This window comes from Lynx rufus, unplaced genomic scaffold (assembly GCF_022079265.1).
Source record: "Lynx rufus isolate CCGP_SWC_20201006 ecotype Redwood Valley unplaced genomic scaffold, mLynRuf1.p SCAF_18, whole genome shotgun sequence".
Classification (NCBI taxonomy): Eukaryota; Metazoa; Chordata; class Mammalia; order Carnivora; family Felidae; genus Lynx; species Lynx rufus.
In genome coordinates this window covers 39,642,328-39,660,430 of record NW_025814832.1, presented here as the reverse complement: position 1 = coordinate 39,660,430, position 18,103 = coordinate 39,642,328, and the positions used below count along the sequence as shown (strand labels likewise).

The 18,103-nt window shown below is 46.3% G+C and overlaps 1 protein-coding gene across 1 annotated transcript in view; it reads right to left on the bottom strand.

Annotated features, from left to right (window-relative positions):
- MARCHF10 (membrane associated ring-CH-type finger 10) overlaps positions 1-15,954 on the bottom strand; it is a 76,590-nt gene extending 60,636 nt beyond the window's left edge. Inside the window, exons 1-2 of the mRNA XM_047080448.1 lie at positions 15,865-15,954; positions 5,121-5,240 (exon numbers count right to left, since the gene is read on the bottom strand). Of these exons, the coding sequence (XP_046936404.1) occupies positions 5,121-5,240; positions 15,865-15,954 (210 nt within the window). The remainder of the gene's footprint in view (positions 1-5,120; positions 5,241-15,864) is intronic.
- Between the last annotated feature and the right edge of the window lie 2,149 nt (positions 15,955-18,103).

Below are 18,103 nucleotides of genomic sequence, written 5' to 3'. Positions count from 1 at the left end.
TGGTGGAAATGTCCTGTATCTGCGTGGTCCAATATGGCAACCACGGGATACATGTGGCTACTGAGCATGTGAGATGTTGGCTGGTGCATCTAAGGAACTGAATATAAAATTTTCCTTTTGATTAATTTAAAGTTAAAGGTAACTAGCCACACATGGCTAGTGGCCACCTTATTGGACGACACATTTCTAGACTTTTGCCGCCCTCTCGTGTGGATGGACAGTCTGACTTTTTAAGCCACTGCAGGTTACTTGAAGAGGCTTTCTTTTTAATTTTAACCTCCAAAGTTTGTGTGGATCATTATGGACAAAACAATTAAGATGTTTATGTTGGGTAGTTGCCTTCACACTTGAGAGTACCGTGCTTTCTGGGAGGTTCAGGTGATCTCACTGGTCAACATCCCACCGAGCCAGGCCTGGGGAAGAGCCAGTTGCTACTGTTATCAGGTTTACTGCCTCTTTCCAATGTAACGTTGGGTCCTTGTGACCTGGAATCTAAATATTTAGTTGTTGGTTGCTGATGGTAAAGGACAATAATCTTGTTCCTATTAGCAAAGCAAACAGTACTCTTGAAAAACCGAGAGCTGGGTGGTCTCCGCCTTCGTTGCCGGCAAAGTAAATGCAGTGACGATCTGTCCTAAGTCCTTGAGGTTTGTGCATTTGGACCAGCAAGGATAGATGAGAAATGCTCATGATGTCCCTTTTCACAGAAGGTTGCTGCCTGCAAAGTCATGGGCTTATCATTTTCATCATTTTCTTTCTTTGAAAAAAAAAGATTTTTTTTTTAATGTTTATTTTTGAGAGAGACAGAGCGTGAGCGGAGGAGGGGCAGAGAGAGAGGGAGACACAGAATCCAAAGCAGGCTCCAGGCTCTGGACTGTCAGCACAGAGCCCGGCGTGGGGCTCAAACCCATGAACTGTGAGACCATGACCTGAGCCGCAGTCACACGCTCAACCGACTGAGCCACCCAGACGCCTCTCATTTTCATCATTTTCTATGGGGAAATCAGGGCTCCTGTTTCTTTCCTGTGAAGGTTTGAGAAGGCAACATATCCTGTCAATCACAGCAGGGAATGATCCAGGCGATGTGTACTCCTCTAGGCCAGCAGCTCTCCTGGGGACACTGTTTCCTGTTCATATTGAGAGACTGCTTTGTTTTTAGTCTACTGCTCACCCAACTCCTAGTTGATGACTTTGTGGAGCTGTTATGTATTTCCCTTTTTATTCTAATCTGATTCGTTAACAAGGTTGCATGTAACCTTGAGAAGGGTCTAAAATTAAGTTGCCACATAAGGTTGGCTTTTAGTAATGTGGCCTGGGATTGGGCTGAGGCAAAAGAAGGTATTCTAGAAGTCTCAGAACCCAATACCTACTGGAGCACCATTTGTAAGAACAGCCGGGCACCAAGGCAATTTATAATGTAATCAAATGTTAGTATGAACGCAAGAGTCTCACTTGTTCTTGCATTGATCCCACAAGATAAGCATTAATAATAAGTACCTCCGTGATGGGAAACTGAAGTGCTTACAAGTGCTTTGTCTGAATTCACACTGTAATGAGGGACAGAGATGGCCCTTGACGATAAGTGTTCTTTCTACGCCACACCATTAACTTAAATGTATTTAGGAGGTACCACTTTGAAGAACATCTCAGCACGAGCTGGGTGGTTACTGCTTTATCTTGGATTTAGACGTAAGACAACCTCTGCCCGAGGCACTGGTCGTGGTGAGGCGCTTGTGCGGAATGGTGGGGCCACCGCGTTGGGAGATCTGCCCCCTGCCAGGCAGGTGTCTGGAAACGATGGCTTGATACTGGATCTGTTACTTGATGATAAATGTCTCACTTATTCCAGGTTCATCAGAACTGTGACAATCTGAGATTGGGGCAAGGAAGGAACGAGTGACAGAAGTTGCAATACCAGTGTCAAAATACGGGTGGTGGTGCACTTCACCTATTGACCGTGTGGTGGAAAACTTCCCATGGATTAAGCAGTCCACTTCCCTACCACCCGCTCAGTCAGAATGAACTTCCCTTCACAGATCAGAGGCAAAGCGTTCCTTGGAGTTTTCAGCCACAGGAGTCTCTAAAAGGGAATTACTTAGGGGAATGTTTACCTAGGGAGGAGGGCTAGGTTAGGTTTACGTCTGCTCATGGACACGTATCTTTCTCCTGGTCTTTTCTCATCAACCAATGATCTTTTGCAACTCTAATTGTCTGATGTGACATTCAATACACTGAGCTCTGGAAACTGGGACTAATCTGGCCTGGGTTCTCCTTTGGGAGGTGCCCATGTTCTTATACCCTCCTCTGGGACCTGAGGATCCCATCCTCAGGGATCCCCTGGGATCCTCATCCTCCCTGGCACTGAGGTTTGATAAAGAGGTTTGATAAGTTCTGTATCCCCTCAGGATTCAAAATATAGCAGGGCAGGCCCAGACTAGGAAGGCTTAGGAACAGCCAGATTTTCATAGAAATTTGGGTGGGGGTCCAAACCTGGGAGGAGAGCTCTCCAAACCAACCCATGATCCTGGGGGTTGAAGAGTTCTGGATACGGTTTGTCTCATAAGGGATCTCTGGCTTCACTTGTACCAAGCAAAAGTGGAAGGATTGAGCGGGGGGTGGGGTCAACACTAGGAGCACACAAGTCATATGGCTGTTGAGTGATGCTTTCAGTCAGTGACATTCTCGCTCCCCGTGCCCTTCCTGTGCTTTTGTATCTGGGGGGAAATTCTGCAGTATCCCCCAAAGGATATCTGTAATACAGAGAGGAAAGCAGAGGTGAATTTCACTGGGGAAAATTCTGATTTCGTCACTCTTCTTGACACAGAAGATGTGACCTTGGAGGCACTTGTACAATCAAGGCCCAAACCCTTGGGATATCATTACCTGGAAAATAAATCTGAGATTATTTAAGTAATGTTGTTTTGGGGTTTCTGGCAGGTTGAGGTACAGTGGCATAGTGCAACATGAAAAATCCTGTTCTTACACTTTAGAAATTGCCAGCTTTATGCGTTTTAGCACATATTTTTGTCCTTATTTCATAATTACTTTTATATGTACAACCATATCCTTTTTTAGATGTGGTCTGAGCATTTTGCCATGATGATTTAAAGAATGAATAATTTTTATAGCATAAAGAAGAAAACTACAGAAATCTGTCACCAGCCTGTCCCCTAAACAAAGTTTATGGAGAGGAGCATAAAACTTCTAGTCCTAGAATGTCCCAAATGTGTGAGTATTGCCATACAAAATGGCCACGGCTATGCATGTGAATCTTTGCGTGAAAATAGAAGAACCCAGCTGCCCACTTCTTTACCAATCTAGGAAGATTGCTACATGCTACCGTTCGACTTAAATTGCCTTTTTTCTTATCAGTCCTTGAGTTTTGTTTCTAAGTGGAAAAAATGTGAGAATTTATCTTAATGCTAGAAGTGTGCTGTTCGAGCCAAACTAGATTTAATTTTTGGATTAATCTCACTCCCTAAGTTCAATCAGCAGCAGGCATTATATTTAGTCTTCGACTAACAGGGAGCGATCCAGGCGATGTGTTCTTCTCGATGCTGCCAATGTTAGAAGATAGTCTCTTTCACCTTTAGACTCTAGGTGGAATATCTGATTGTGTGATTTTACGTTCCTTAATAGGGAGTATAGATCTCACCCAGGGATACATCTACACCCATATACATCAATCGCTGATGTTTCTGAGGGATCCTTTGAACATTAAATAACTGCAGTGTGAACCTCCTAGATTAAAAAGAAATCCCAACAAGAAATCGATTGATATCAGGTGTCCAGGATCTATCTCAGGGATCCACACTGCTGACAGAAAGCGAGAGTCCATCCTCTAGAGTATATTGCAGGCATAAAATATTAAATAAGAATTCATAAAAGGCGTCTGGCTCATCTTAAATCAATTCGCCATGCTAACAAATGGGTGTTGAATGCAGCTTGTGGTGTTTGGTGCTTACATAGGATAAGTAAAATTCTTACTCGGATAAGATCTTAAACATGAAATATGATCGTATCGTTCAGTGGTTCGGAGCACCTTCCCCGGGGCTGGGCTCCCTGGGAAGGAACTCTGACTCTACCACACACTGGCTATGGAGTCTTAGGTCAATTTTCTGGTCTTTTCTGAGGCTCAGTTTCTCATCTGTGAGGGGAGGTAAATATATAGAGATTTACGAGAATTAAATAAGCTAATACGTATAAAACATTTGGCACAGTGCTGGAACACTGCCACCACTCAGATGATGGTAATGACGGTGACTAGTACTGTCATTGTCTTATCACTATTATTTGGATCTTATCCTTTTTTATTATCATCCAGACAGAAATATTTGAGCAATTTCTAGTCATTACACGATGCAGTTATTACTACATTTTAACTGTATTTGAAAGACCAGACTAAGCAATGCAATGAGTTAGACTATAAGTCCATATACAAATAAGATATATCTTCGTACCCATATCTATGTATGGCTGTGGTTATATGGACCGATCAGATAGACACAGGTGCAGGCGTGTAGATGGAGAGATGATGCTGTGCTTTAGAAAGCCCAGTGCCTCAACTCTTGAAGTGGAAGAGTTGTAGCATTTCTGATTTGGATGGTATCTCAGAGACCATCGCCATGGGATCCATCAGGAAAGAAGAACGAGGCCCAACCTGGGTGAAGGGGGACAGTCACACAGCAGAGGAGTGGCCCCAGGCGGCATCCAGGATGGGATCTCCTGCCCCTGTATCTCCCTGCTCTGAACTGTAGGATTTGTTTCTTTGTTTGCTTGTTTGCTTTATTTATGAGAGAGAGGGTGTGCATGAACCTGAGCAGGGGAGGGGCAGAGAGAGAGGGAGACAGAGGATCTAAAGCAGGCTCCGCGCTGACAGCAAAGAGCCCGACGTGGGGCTCAAACTCACGACCCGTGAGATCACGACTTGAGCTGAAGTCAGACGCCCAACTGACTGACCACCCTGACTTTCAGGATTCTCCAGGACCTCCTTTTGGAGTTGGCTTTTTCCTAAGTGACGTATGCATGTGCACGCACGTGTATACACACACACACACACACACACACACACACACACACACACACGGCAGCAGGAGGGTATCTCCCAGAGTTCTAAGTACCTGTTTGGAAGATGACCCAGTTGAAAACCGGGGTCTCTCCAAATTTGTCTCTTGCCCCCCAAATTGATCTTGTTTCTTCTCATTTGGGTCTCTTCTGTATTCCTGTCGTCTCAGACAAGCCTGCAGAATACAATTTTTTAAAAAAGTATCTTTGGCTTAGGTCTGCGACAAACTTTCATGACTTTTTGCTTAATTCCTATCGTGAGGAACATGAAATACACAATGTCCAGCTTCAAGGGCTCATCAGCACATTTACCAAGTGTCAAGACACTCAGCCAGGCATCACGACTCTCTTCCCTTTGCCCCAAAATGCCAGGTCAAAAAGAGTCATCTCTGCTTTAATAAGTTACAATGACAAACACACTAAGAGGCGTTTTGGTAAGTGTGTCCCCAACAATTGCTTCCTTAAGGCAGGAAGTACCTGAAAGGCAGCATTCACTTCCCCTCTGTCTTCATTCTCTTCAAAGCTCTGCTCATTCCAGCGTGGCTCTCTGTCCCCCTGGATCACTCCCAGTTATGGGATCAGACCCTTCCTACCTGAGAGCTTTCGCACCTGCCCTTCCTCCACTTTGAATGCCTTTCACAGGGATGTTCACAGCACGGCAGGCAAATCTGTGGATCTACTAAGATCCAGCTCAAGAGACATCTCTCGGCTTGCCAAGCTCTTCTTCCCCAGGCCGAATTAATTGCTCCTTTATACAAAAGCAGCTGGAATTACACAATTTTCGTTTTTACTGTTGTATTTAGTTGCTTTGTTTTGAGCCCGTGTCTCCTGCTGATCAGTGAGGACCCCTCAGGGTAAGGACCACCTCTTACCTTTTGAATCCCCTCAGCGTCTAGCACTGCATGTTAGCTCAATTGCATTATTGTTTCAGGGGGAAATATCAGTCCCTGAATGCAAAATAATAAAAACAAAATAACCACAAAAAAAATTCCATTTTCAAAAAACGAAATTAAGAGAAAAATCTAGTACCAAAAGATTTCTTCTCCAGTATCAGGACTGAACAAACCCCAAGAAATCATGTGCTATATGGGGGTTTCCAGTGATATTTTAAATAGTTTAAAATAGGAAAACTTCTTGGAGCATTTCTGTAGGTCCAGTGCCCAGATTCACCTTTGCTCTGCTAGAGCCAAATTATCCCCTGTCATGGTAAAGAAACCCAACGTAAGGACCCAACAATACTGTTTCTAAACAGGGCCTGACATCTCCCTTTCCTGGCTGGGTTAAGAAAGGAAAGATTCCTTCCACATTTTCCCCCTTTGTTAGAAAATGCATCTCCTTCTTTGATGTGGAAGAACATGCCAGAATTTCACACCACTGGGAAAGCCTAATATCATGCTACATGGTTAAAAATAGAAATGACCTGATATTAACAAAACATTTACCACTTGGAATTGGGAACAGCAAGTTGGTTTACATTGTGCCTCACAACAATTGCTGGTGAGGCACTGGCCTGGGGGTTGGGGCAGTGGGGGGGGGGGTGTGGCTCATGCACTGCTGGCCAGGTGATACTTGCAGCAAGTGGAATCCTGGATTCCCAGGAGAAGGGTACTGTTCCACCCTGCCTTACTGGGGAAGGGAGAGCACTCCAAAATGGTCGCCGCTTTATTTTCCCCCCTGTCTCACTGTTAACCTTACTTTCAAAACTATGCTATCTAGATAGCAAGCCATTTTAATAAATCGTGGGCAGTGTTTGTTTTCATCAATAATTGAAGCAAGAAAACCCCCCAGAATACTGGACAGTAACTATAATAAATAAGTGAAACAAACACCAAGTAATAAAATAAACCAAGGTAAACCTAAAGAGAGTTAGCCAGAGAGTTCAATGACGTTCAAGTAAATATGGGCCTCTTCTTTTCCATTCCTTTTACAATGACTTCAGATTGGAGCTCGTTTGGGAGGAGTCCTGGCTGCCACTGTTGTTTCCTGGAGCAGCAGATGTCTGTGTTATCCTAACCGACTGGGATTAAAGGCGCAAGAGGCAAATGCTGATAGGCTAAAAGTGCAGGACGGTGTTAGCAAATGCACGCAGGACCAAAGCAGATTTTGTGGGATGAACAGAATTCTTGTGGGTTGAGTGTTTTTTGAAAATTCTCTCCAAGAATGCATGCAACTTAAATATTTCTTTACCAAAGGGGGAGGAGGAGTAGAATGGTTTGCAATGTAAAAAAAAAAAATTTTTTTTTCTCCCTCTGGTTCCTTATGCCTCCTCTCACAGAGGAGCAAGAGAACAAACCAGCATCAGGGTAGGTCCTTCCTCATTTTTATCTTGATAAAGCCAAGCAGTCTTTCTGTGTAAATCAAGCATTACTCCTCTCGAAGTTACAGCTTTGCAGAGTTGAAGGGACACCAGGACAGAGAGGCAAGTCTAGACTTCCAGTCCTAGAAATAGCAAGAACCTAGCCATAACTGCCACCTCGTCCTCCAGGGGCTGGTTTTCTTGTTACTTGCTTTTTTTTTTTTTCATCTTTTTTAAATGTTTATTTATTTTTGAGGGAGAGAGAGAGTGTGCGTGAGCAGGGGAGGGGCAGACAGAGAGGGAGACACAGACTCCGAAGCAGGCTCCAGGCTCTGCGCTGACAGCAGAAAGCCGGATGCGGGGCTTGAACTCATAAACTGTGAGATCATGACCTGAGCTGAAGTTGGATGCTTAACCAATGAACCCCCAGGCGCCCCTGGTTTTCTTGTTATTTGTAATGTGAATGATTTTTGTTGTTGTTGTTGTTGTTGATGCTGGAGTTGCTTCCTCTTTGGGGGTCCTGGAGTGACAAGGGCAGAGTGTGAAACCTTAGGATGCAGGATGCAGGGGTTGAATTGATTTGTAATGATCACCAGGAGCTCCCCTTCCTCTGGAACTTTAAGAATATTCCCCTTTCAGAGTTCCACATGTCTGGAGCTAGATTGCTATAAATAAGTTTCTGTTCATGTGACAGAACTGGCTGAGGGCAGTCTTCAAATGGAAGGCTTCAGGTAACTCCTCATTTCCTCCTTGGGATGGGCGGCTTCCTCCTCCCCTCCTCCTCTGGTGTAGCGGCCCCCCACCCCCCAGCCCAACCCTGTGACTGCAGGCGCCCAGCAGCCCCCCACCCCCACCATCCCTGTGACTGCAGGCACCCACTAGTCCCCCACCCCCCATGCATCGCTGTGACTGCAGGCGCCCAGCAGCCCCCCACCCCCACCATCCCTGTGACTGCAGGCACCCACTAGTCCCCCACCCCCCATGCATTGCTGTGACTGCAGGCGCCCAGCAGCCCCCCACCCCCACCATCCCTGTGACTGCAGGCACGCACAGAGCACAAGCTACCACTGTGGGGGCAGAACACAGAATGTGCACATGTGCCTGTGGGGCATGACGTGCTTTCTGTGACTCACGGTAACTCAATACGGGTAAACACGACAGACCCGCACTCTGCCACTTTCTCCAACGTGACCTTGGGCAGGCTGACTACCTCCATTGATTCTTGTTTCCCTCATCTGTACGAGGGAGATGCCCTCTGCCGCCAGACTGCTGGGGAGCCTGGGGCCCCGTTGGCAGGACGCTCAGCAGAGTAAGTGGCTCATGGGGAGTGTTCAGTGAAAGACACTCATCACCACCGTCACCGCCGTCATTAGCATCATTAGGCTTTAATTGTTGTTTCTGATCCAATTTCTTGGTTTACTTCTATTTCTAAAGTCAGCCTTTGCCAAATCATGTGACTCTGATTCTGGTCAGGGAAGAAGAAAGGATCTTTCTGTCTGGGCCTGAGGTTCATCCTTGTTTTTGTGCTCTGGGAGCAGAGGTCTGTCTCCTGAGCCTGCAGTTCCCCAGCCAGACAACTGAGAAAGTGCTGCTCTCAGTCAGTCAGGCTGCCTTGGAAACTGATTTTTCTTCAGTGTTACAGATTCTTTCCTTTCCTTTCCTTTCCTTTCCTTTCCTTTCCTTTCCTTTCCTTTCCTTTCCTTTCCTTTCCTTCCTCCCTCCCTCCTTCGTTTTTCTTTTTTTCTCTTTTCTCTTTCTTTTCTTTTCTTTTCTTTTCTTTTCTTTTCTTTTCTTTTCTTTTCTTTCCTATCTTCCTTCCTTCCTCCCTCCATCTCTCTCTCTCACTTTCTAAGTTTATTTAAGAGAGAGAGAGAGAGCACAAGCATGAGCAGGGGAGGAGCAGAGAGAGGGGAGAGAGCAAATCCCAAGCAGGCTCTGTTCGCATAGCACAGCACAGCGCAGAGCCCTATGACGCAGGGCTCAAACTCATGAAGGGTGAGATCATGATCTGAGCCAAAATCAAGAGTTGATCGATCGTGTAACCTACTGAACCATTCAGGCACTCCAAGTGTTAACAGCTTTCGGAACCTACAGGGGTCCTCAGTTTCTCAATCAGTCCCTCCTAGTCACCCTCCAAGTTCCTGGTGCCTTAAGAAGCCACATACCCCAGGAACACTTCCCAGACTCACTGGGTTCTGGTGTGAACCAACCCCCCCCCCCCCCCCCCCCCCCGCACCACAGCACATCTCTGCCTCTTGAGCAGGTGGCCCCTGTCAAGGTTATTGTTGCTTGAAGTCTCCAAGCATTTTGAAACGTGGGAGTTGTCCCTGCTTCAGTGGGTACGTTTTTGTTGTTCTTATGATCCAACATTTTGGGATTTAATTATCATTGGGGGGCATTGTTCAAGCTCATTAGTTTTAAGAGGTTAAAAAAACAGGGGCGCCTGGGTGGCGCAGTCGGTTAAGCGTCCGACTTCAGCCAGGTCACGATCTCGCGGTCCGTGAGTTCGAGCCCCGCGTCGGGCTCTGGGCTGATGGCTCAGAGCCTGGAGCCTGTTTCCGATTCTGTGTCTCCCTCTCTCTCTGCCCCTCCCCTGTTCATGCTCTGTCTCTCTCTGTCCCAAAAATAAATAAAAAACGTTGAAAAAAAATTTTTTTAAAAAAGAGGTTAAAAAAACAAAGGTGTAAAAATAATTTGACATGATATTCCCCTCAAATGAGTTTCTTTTTCTCTTCTGTCTGTGAAGAGTATAGAAGCATGCACCCCAGAGGTGAGCAGAGCAGGGAACCCACCTGGCTCCTATGGGAGAGGAAGCCGAATTATCTCTACTCCTTCAACCCCCTGAGTGGATGGTTCCCGAGCCCCTGCTACCTGGTATAGTCACCTAGCACGTCTTTGAACAAGTTTATATCGTCATGTTGAGTTGTTTGCCCGGTACGTGAAAAATCAGGATGAATAAATGACGGGAAATGAAACCCATCTGAACACATTTGATAGATTACCGAATAACATTCTGAAATGCCAAGTGTAATCTTTCTCTCCAGCTTTCAGTAGACATTAATGGCTAAATTCTGCCTTCAGTTACATAAACACGTTTGACCAAAAAAAAAGCCTATGCAGCATGAGCACCCTTGAAGAAATAAGAGCCAGATCCTGAGATGGCATATAATTATGTACTAGTTACCAGATTCCGAAATAGCATGTAATATGCCAAATAGATGTTTATTTCCTCTTTTTTTTTCAAAAGGGCCCCACCCAACCGCTGAAAGGAGTAGCATCAGAATAACTCAGGGTGGGTTCAACCCACCTCTCCTGTTGCCAGCAGACAGACCTGCAAAGGCACTGCTAATTTGGTGCGTACCAAGCCTTCGAATATTTTAGGATGTAGCAGGAATAGTGCATACAGGAGGTTTCCAAGGGCTTCAATTTGAGCCGGTTCATTAAAGGCAAGTGAAGCGCAGGAAGGAATCTGTGGCAAATGTATGATTTAGGAGTCATATCTGGTTATTAGGTCTTATGCTATTTGTACACCCTGAAATGGGACTCACGGGTGTCCAAGCAGGTTGCTGTGCTAGGAGCGAGAGCTGGGATTTCTTGGGCCACAAGTAACCGGCCAAGCTCATTGATGACCCAGGATTTCAATACTGACCTAATGCAAAGTCTACCTTGGTCAATTATCTAGATACACACAAGTCATATATGGACCAAGTTATTGAGGGGTTATTAAGGTCACGTAACAGATTCTTAAACCCCTAGTTTAAATCCTTTCTGGAACAAGACAAGGGATAGACTAAATAATACAAATAACTTATTACTGTTCCCTTCAAAGTAGTTTTGCTGGGTTGCTACATACTTCATTCAACAAGACTCAGAACATATTAAAGACAACCATAATTATTTTCTGCAGACCTTGTGGTGAGTGGTTTTGAAAATGCTCAATGGGGGTGGACTTGGCCTTGAGGAATAGTTACAAGTCAGCTGAATCTAAGTCTGATAAACAGAGTTGGTGGTCAAGTTGGGTAATGCTGACTCACATCAATGACAGGGCATTCAGTTCAATGTAGAAAAGTAAGACTCCATCACTGCCCTTAAGAGGCTGTGGTCCGGATTGAGAGGAAGTCACACAAAAGACAATTTCAATACTATTTCATAAGCAGTGTGAAAGAGTTAGGAAAGGATGTTTTGGTGTTGGGAGTGATGGAAATGTTCTAAAACTGGATGATGGTGATGGGTGCAACTTTGGTAAATGTTATGAAATTACACACTTAAAACAGATGAATTTTATGATATGTAAATTATACCTCAATAAAGTTGTTTTTTGTAATTTTTTTAATGTTTATTTTTGAGAGACACAGCAGGAGTGGGGGAGGGGCAGAGAAACATGAGACAGAAGATCCGAAGCGGGCGCTGCCCTCTCAGTGCAGAGCCTGATGTAGGGCTTGAACTCACAAACCATGAGATCATGACCTGAGCTGAAGTTCGGATGCTTAACTGACTGAGCCACCCAGGTGCCCCTAAAGTTGTTTTGTTTGTTTTTTTTTTTAAAGAAGGGTGTGGTGGGAGTACAGACATTCCATTTAGTTCTAAATTCAAACTGCAGTCCTCACCACCCTTGTCAAGAGAGTAAAGAAGGGAGGAGAGGAGGTCGGAGACGTGGTTAAGGTTTAGGCTGGTCTTGCTGTGGTTCTTGGGTCTTGGGCCTGCCTTTAAGTGAGGGGAAATAACTCAAGAGCTGCATGCATCCCAACCGCATAGTCAAATTCACATTTTAGATCCACTTCAAAAAAGCAATCTGAAAGATGCCGAGGTCGGAGGCAAGGAGACCAGTAATAAGGACAATGGAACAATCCTGGAGAGAAACGGTGGCGGTGGGAACCAGAATGGCAGCAACGGCATGGGAAGGAAGGCACAAGTTCACGAGCATTTGGGTAATGGTGGCAGGACTTGGTAACTGGTGGGGTGTGGGTGGTGAGGAAGAGAGGGGAGTCGGGCAGGCTTAGGTCTCTGTCGTCAGGGAGGGAACGCAGAGGAGGATGGCAGGGGGTGGAACAGGCTGGCATCCCTCTGCAACATCCAGCTGGAAATGCCCAGCAAGCAGGCGTGCACGTGATGTCGACACTTTGGGGGAGACTCGGGATTTCAAGTCGTTAGTCTAGGAGTGGTGGTTAAAAACACAGGAGGGATGAGATGGGTCACAGGGACCGTGTGAATTAGAAGAAAACCGGGCTGATGGAAACCTGGGGGAATTAACATTTGAGGGGCAGAGAGAAGACTGTGACAGGAACAGAAGGAAAATCAGAAGAGTGTGATGTCAGAAAGGCAAAGGAGTAATGTTTTGAGAAGAAAAGAGTAATAGTGTCAAATGTAGATAAAGCTTTAGAAAACAAAGCCTAAAAAGGCGTCTGCTGGATTTGGCTACTGACCTTAGTGAGAGAACAGTTTCAGGGGAGGGGAGGTGACAGCCAGGCCACAATGGGTTAGGAATGAATGGGGAGCCGGGGAGGGGTGGGGGGAGGTGATAGAAATGTAGCTGTCTGGGGACATCTTGGGCTGTGGCCAGAGAAGGACACAGGGTCCTCAGGCAGCTTTGTTCTTTTGTTCTGAGGACAGGAGGGACTTGAACGTGTTTGTAGGCTGAGCCAATTAGAGGAAGGAAATGTCCATGATACAGATGAGAAGTGCCTGGATGGAGAGGGGCTGGGCACAGCGGGGTGTGGACCAAGAACTCGGGCCAGGCACTGGCAGGGAGAGTGTCACTTCACCCTCGGGACTTGAGGGGCTGGATGGATGCGCAGCCTGGAATGGAAGGGGAGGAGTGCCGTGGCTTCCCACCTGATGGCCTTGCTTTGTTTCCTGTGTGTGTAAAACAGGAAGGGAAGTTCTTTGTTGAAAGTGTGGGGATGGGAGGTCCAAAAAAAAAAAAAAAAAAAAAAAGGAGAAAAGTTTAAAATGGACGATGACAGAGGAAGCTGATGGGCAAGTAAACATGTTGATGAGAGCCGACCTTCACTCCTTTCTCTCCCCCACTCCGCCTCTCCATCTATCAGCAAGACGTCTCTTCTGCTTCTGTTTCCTGGGTTGGGCCACATCTCACCGCCTCCACTCCTACCCTCTGGGTCCAAGCCGCCATAATTTCTCTCCTAAATTTCTACCAGGGTTTCCTTACTAAGTTTTTCTGCTGCTTCCCTAGCCCCTTTTGGTCCTTTCCCCACACAGCAGCCAGAGTGATCTGTAAAAGCTGTAAATCCGGGGCGCCTGGGTGGCTCAGTCAGCTAAGCATCTGGCTTCTGTTCAGGTCATCACCTCATGGTTTCTGAGTTTGAGGCCCGCATCAGGCTCTGCGCTCTGAGCACAGAGCCTGCTTTGGATCCTCTCTCTCTCTCTCCCTCTCTCTGCCCTTCCCTAGCTCATGCACTCTCTCTCTCAAAAATAAATAAATAAATACCACCACCCCCCCCACCTCCCCGTAAATCAGATCATACCACTCCCCTGCTTAAAATCATCCAATAATTCTCAGTGAGATAAGTATAAACTCCTAACACCAAGCTTTGTCCTGAGAGATTCAGGCATCATCTGGCCCTTTTTACCTCTCCTACCTTGTCATGTGCCACATTCTCCCTTGGTCAAGGTGTTTCAGCTACTCTGACCTTCTTTTGTTTCTTCCAGGGCTCCAAGTTAGTTCCTGCCTCAGGGCCTTTGCACTTGCTTTCCTGCTACTCAGGATGCTCTGGCTGACTCTTTCCCATCTTTTACCTCCACGGCCAAATGTTACCACCCAAAACTTCTGTTTATTTGCTTCCTTATATATATCAGTAATTGAAACTATCTTACATATTTATTTACTTGTGTGTAGTGTTTGTTTCAATCCCAGACTAAGAACTCTGGGAGAGAGGGGACTTCATTTAGGACATAGTAGGTACTTAAGAAGTATTGTTAAAGGACAGTGTTGAAGGCTCAATGAGATTAGAAAAATACGACCGCGGTGACTTTAAGCCACACATTTGTGTGATTTTCTTAAGCACAGACCATCAAATAATGATGGATTTTCTTACATGCCTATTCTGGAGACAATTTCAAACACGTATTTCCAAAGGAGGGTCAGGTGGCAGAGGCATCCTGGTGAAAAGTAGATGGATTCCCAGTGTGACCAGTTCAGATATTTATGTTCTTATTCATTGTACAGAAATTCCGCCAATTTTACAGTCTTGTACGTGGGTTGGCAAGTCGTGGGAGGAAATTGCTGACTTTGTTTCCAATCCCAAAGCTAAGCTGTGTTATACAGGTGAAATCAGGTTACTAAGATAGGTCTGGTTTCCTTGGTGACCCAGGAGGTTTGGTTATATTTGACATTGCTAAGAAGGAGAAAAATCTGATAACGACAGTTCTGTGTTTTCCTAAGGGAAGGAGCACTTTTCAATCCTCGGCTGAGGCTGAGGACATGCCTCCTTGATTGGCGAGGGTTGACCTCTGGCCATCCGGCTGAGCGACACTTTCTAACTGCTCCCAGAATCCCACACCCAGTCTGGCAAGCTTGTCCTATGCCAGCTCTGGGTAATTACATCATGGCTCCTCAGGCCCCCTGTCTGGTTTGTTTTTGCATGTAAACACTGTAACTAGGGTGACGAATAGTTAGCTTGTTGGAGAATGTGCTAACACCTTTTTTCTGGTGGGATGACAGGGGAGGGCCATTTTATTTTATAAATGGTGCGTCGATCCAGTTAACTCTTTAATGGTTTTATTCCTGATAGCTGTTTTATCAAATGTCATTTGTTTATCAAAGGTTTGTGAGCCAAGCTCTGTGCTAAATACTTTTTCAGGATTATTTTATTTTCGTGACAATATTATGAAGTAGGTACTATTATTTTTTTTTAATTTTTTGAGTTTATTTATTTATTTGGAGAGAGACAGGGACAGTGTGAGCAGGGGAGGGGCAGAGATAGAGGGAGAGAGAGAATCCCAAGCAAGCGCTGCACCAACGATGTAGAGCCTGACATGGGGCTCGAACTCACGAAATTGTGAGATCATGTCCTGAGCCGAAACCTGAGAGTCAGACGCTTAACCGACCGAGCTACCCAGGCACCCTGAAGTAGGTACTATTATTAGCCCCATTTAAGTTAATGTTTATTTAGTTTTGAGAGAGAGACAGAGCATGAGCAGGGGAGGCGCAGAGAGAGAGGGAGACACAGAATCCGAAGCAGGCTCGGGGCTCTGAGCCGTCAGCACAGAGCCTGCCGCGGGACTCGAACTCACGGACTGCCAGATCATGACCTGAGCCGAAGTCGGACGCCCAAAGGACTGAGCCCCCGGGGCGCCCCATTAACTCCATTTTAAAGATGAGGAAGCACAGAGAGGTTCAGTGGCTTTCCATGGTCACACATCTAGGACGTGATGGGTTTTGGATTTCACGAAACGATTACTGCTGATCAAACACTGATACTGCACCCTGAATTCTCTCATAAAGCTGTAGGCGGAGGGGGAGGATAGTTCTAGTTTTCTACACTTACCTGATATTCAGAGTCCGCTTTGTGCTGCATGTCCCGCAGATACTGAACATCACTCACGAACTTCTGCCTGTCCCTTGCTTCGTGCAACATGATCCTTAATCCCCAACCTGCATATACAAGATAAATGAATGTGCTGTGGCACAATTCTTTGTTGCTTTGCCATATTTGGATTTAGCGTAGTATAACTGCTTTTATTCTCTTACAAACCCAATTTCCATTGTTTGAAAGCCACAGATGCCCCTTTCAGCCTGCAAAGACTCTTTGTATTGGTGTTGATGCCCTTACAGCCCTCCTATTCCCGGCATAAATAATGCAGCCACGTTCATCAGCTGGCTTCAGTGATCCTGTCTTGGTTATTCAGAGAGGGTTAGATCGACAGACACCTGCTTCAGGAGAAGTTTTACAACTTGACAAAAAAAAAAAAAAAAAAAAAGAAAACCTAGCTAAATCAGCGATGACTGAAGTTACGAGCCCTTGGTAATTTAAATTCACTCAATCAACAATTGTTGTGTCCCTACTCCAGCTAAGGCACTAGGCTGGGCACTGGGATAGAGCAGTTGGCCAGAGGAACATGCCCTTTGCCTTTGCCTTTGTGTTGTGAGACCCTCTGGGCTCAAACCTTAAGCCTTTGAGCACTGACAAGGGAACATTGATTGTGATAAGCACTATGGAGTGGAAATGTGGGCTTTTTTTTTTTTTAACGTTTATTTATTTTTGAGACAGAGAGAGACAGAGCATGAACGGGGGGAGGGTCAGAGAGAGAGGGAGACACAGAATCTGAAGCTCCAGGCTCTGAGCTGTCAGCACAGAGCCCGACACGGGGCTTGAACTCACGGACCACCAGATCATGACATGAGCCGAAGTCGGACGCTTAACTGACTGAGCCACCCAGCCGCCCCAGAAATGTGGGCTTCTATGAGAGATGGTTATTATGGGGAGGGCATCACATGATCTACAGGGCAAGGGTTCCCTTAGGAGATGACACTGGGCTTGCTAAGGAGTGAGCCAGGCAAGATGCTGAACAGAAAGGACAGCAGGTACAGGAGCTTTGGGGGCAGCAGTGAGGTTGAGGAACAGGTGGGCCAGTGCAGCTGGAGCAGAGAGAGGGGAGGACAGCAACAGAAGGGCTGCAGGGTAGGCAGGAACCAGTTCACTTGGAGTGTGGAAGGTTATGACTGGAAGGGCCACACAACGCCACTGGAAGGATCCAACCTGGGGAGTAAACGGTTAGATCTGCATTTTAAAAGGCCCCTCCAGATCTAGTATGGAGAATGAATGGGGGGTGGGGGGTGGAGTAAAACTGGAAGTAGAAAGACCACTGGGAATATATTACAATAATCCAGACAAGATGGTGACCACACTTGGGTAGCAACAGGGGAGAGGAGGAGGAGGAGGAGGAGGCCATAGGTGCTATTTACTGAGCCCGCTGAAGTGCCAGGCACTGTTCTAAACATTTCCACACGTGAACTCATTCCATCTTCCGGCCCATGCTTGCGGCAAGCATCACATTTCTCTTTTGCTGATCAGGAAACCGGGGCCCAGCGGGAGTAAGTCACTTGCTTAAGGTTACAGAGCTACTAAATGGTGGAGTTGGGATTTGAACCCAGAGGGTCTCACACCAGGGCCCCCGTGCTAACCACGATGGGTTGGAGGGCTACTCAGGGCTGGTGATTATATGGATGGCGCAGGAGAGGGAACGTGGAGGAAGCCGCCCAGGTTACTGGCTCCAGCAGCTAGCTGGTCAGGGAGAAGTTCCCCTCAGACGATTCTGGAGGAGGGGCAGATAAACAACATGGAGATGTCAAGCAAGCCGTCAGACGCGGGGCTCTGGAGCTGGCTGGAGAAGTGAAGGTCTGGGCACCACTGGCATTTGGGGGACAACCGAAGTCGAAGGCAGCAGGTGTGCTGCAAAGAGGAGAACCCGAGACAGGATTCTGAGGAACGCTCCAACTTAAGAACATGGAGAAACTGCAAAGGAGCCAGAGAAGCAGGAGGAAAACCAGGTGGGTGCAGTTTCAGAGATTCTGGGAAGAGCAGGTTATTTATAACCTTGGTGAGAGCACTTAGCCGAGAGAGCGGCGGGGCTGAAGACAGATTGCAGGGAACCGCGCCTGAGAGGTAAGGAAGGAGCGCCAGTGCTTCCAAGGGCTTTGGCTCGGATTGGCGTGGCCTAAATTTATGGCCAAAATATTTAAGTTCACAAGATTATTAAACGGCGCCGTTCATAACGAGCCTGCTA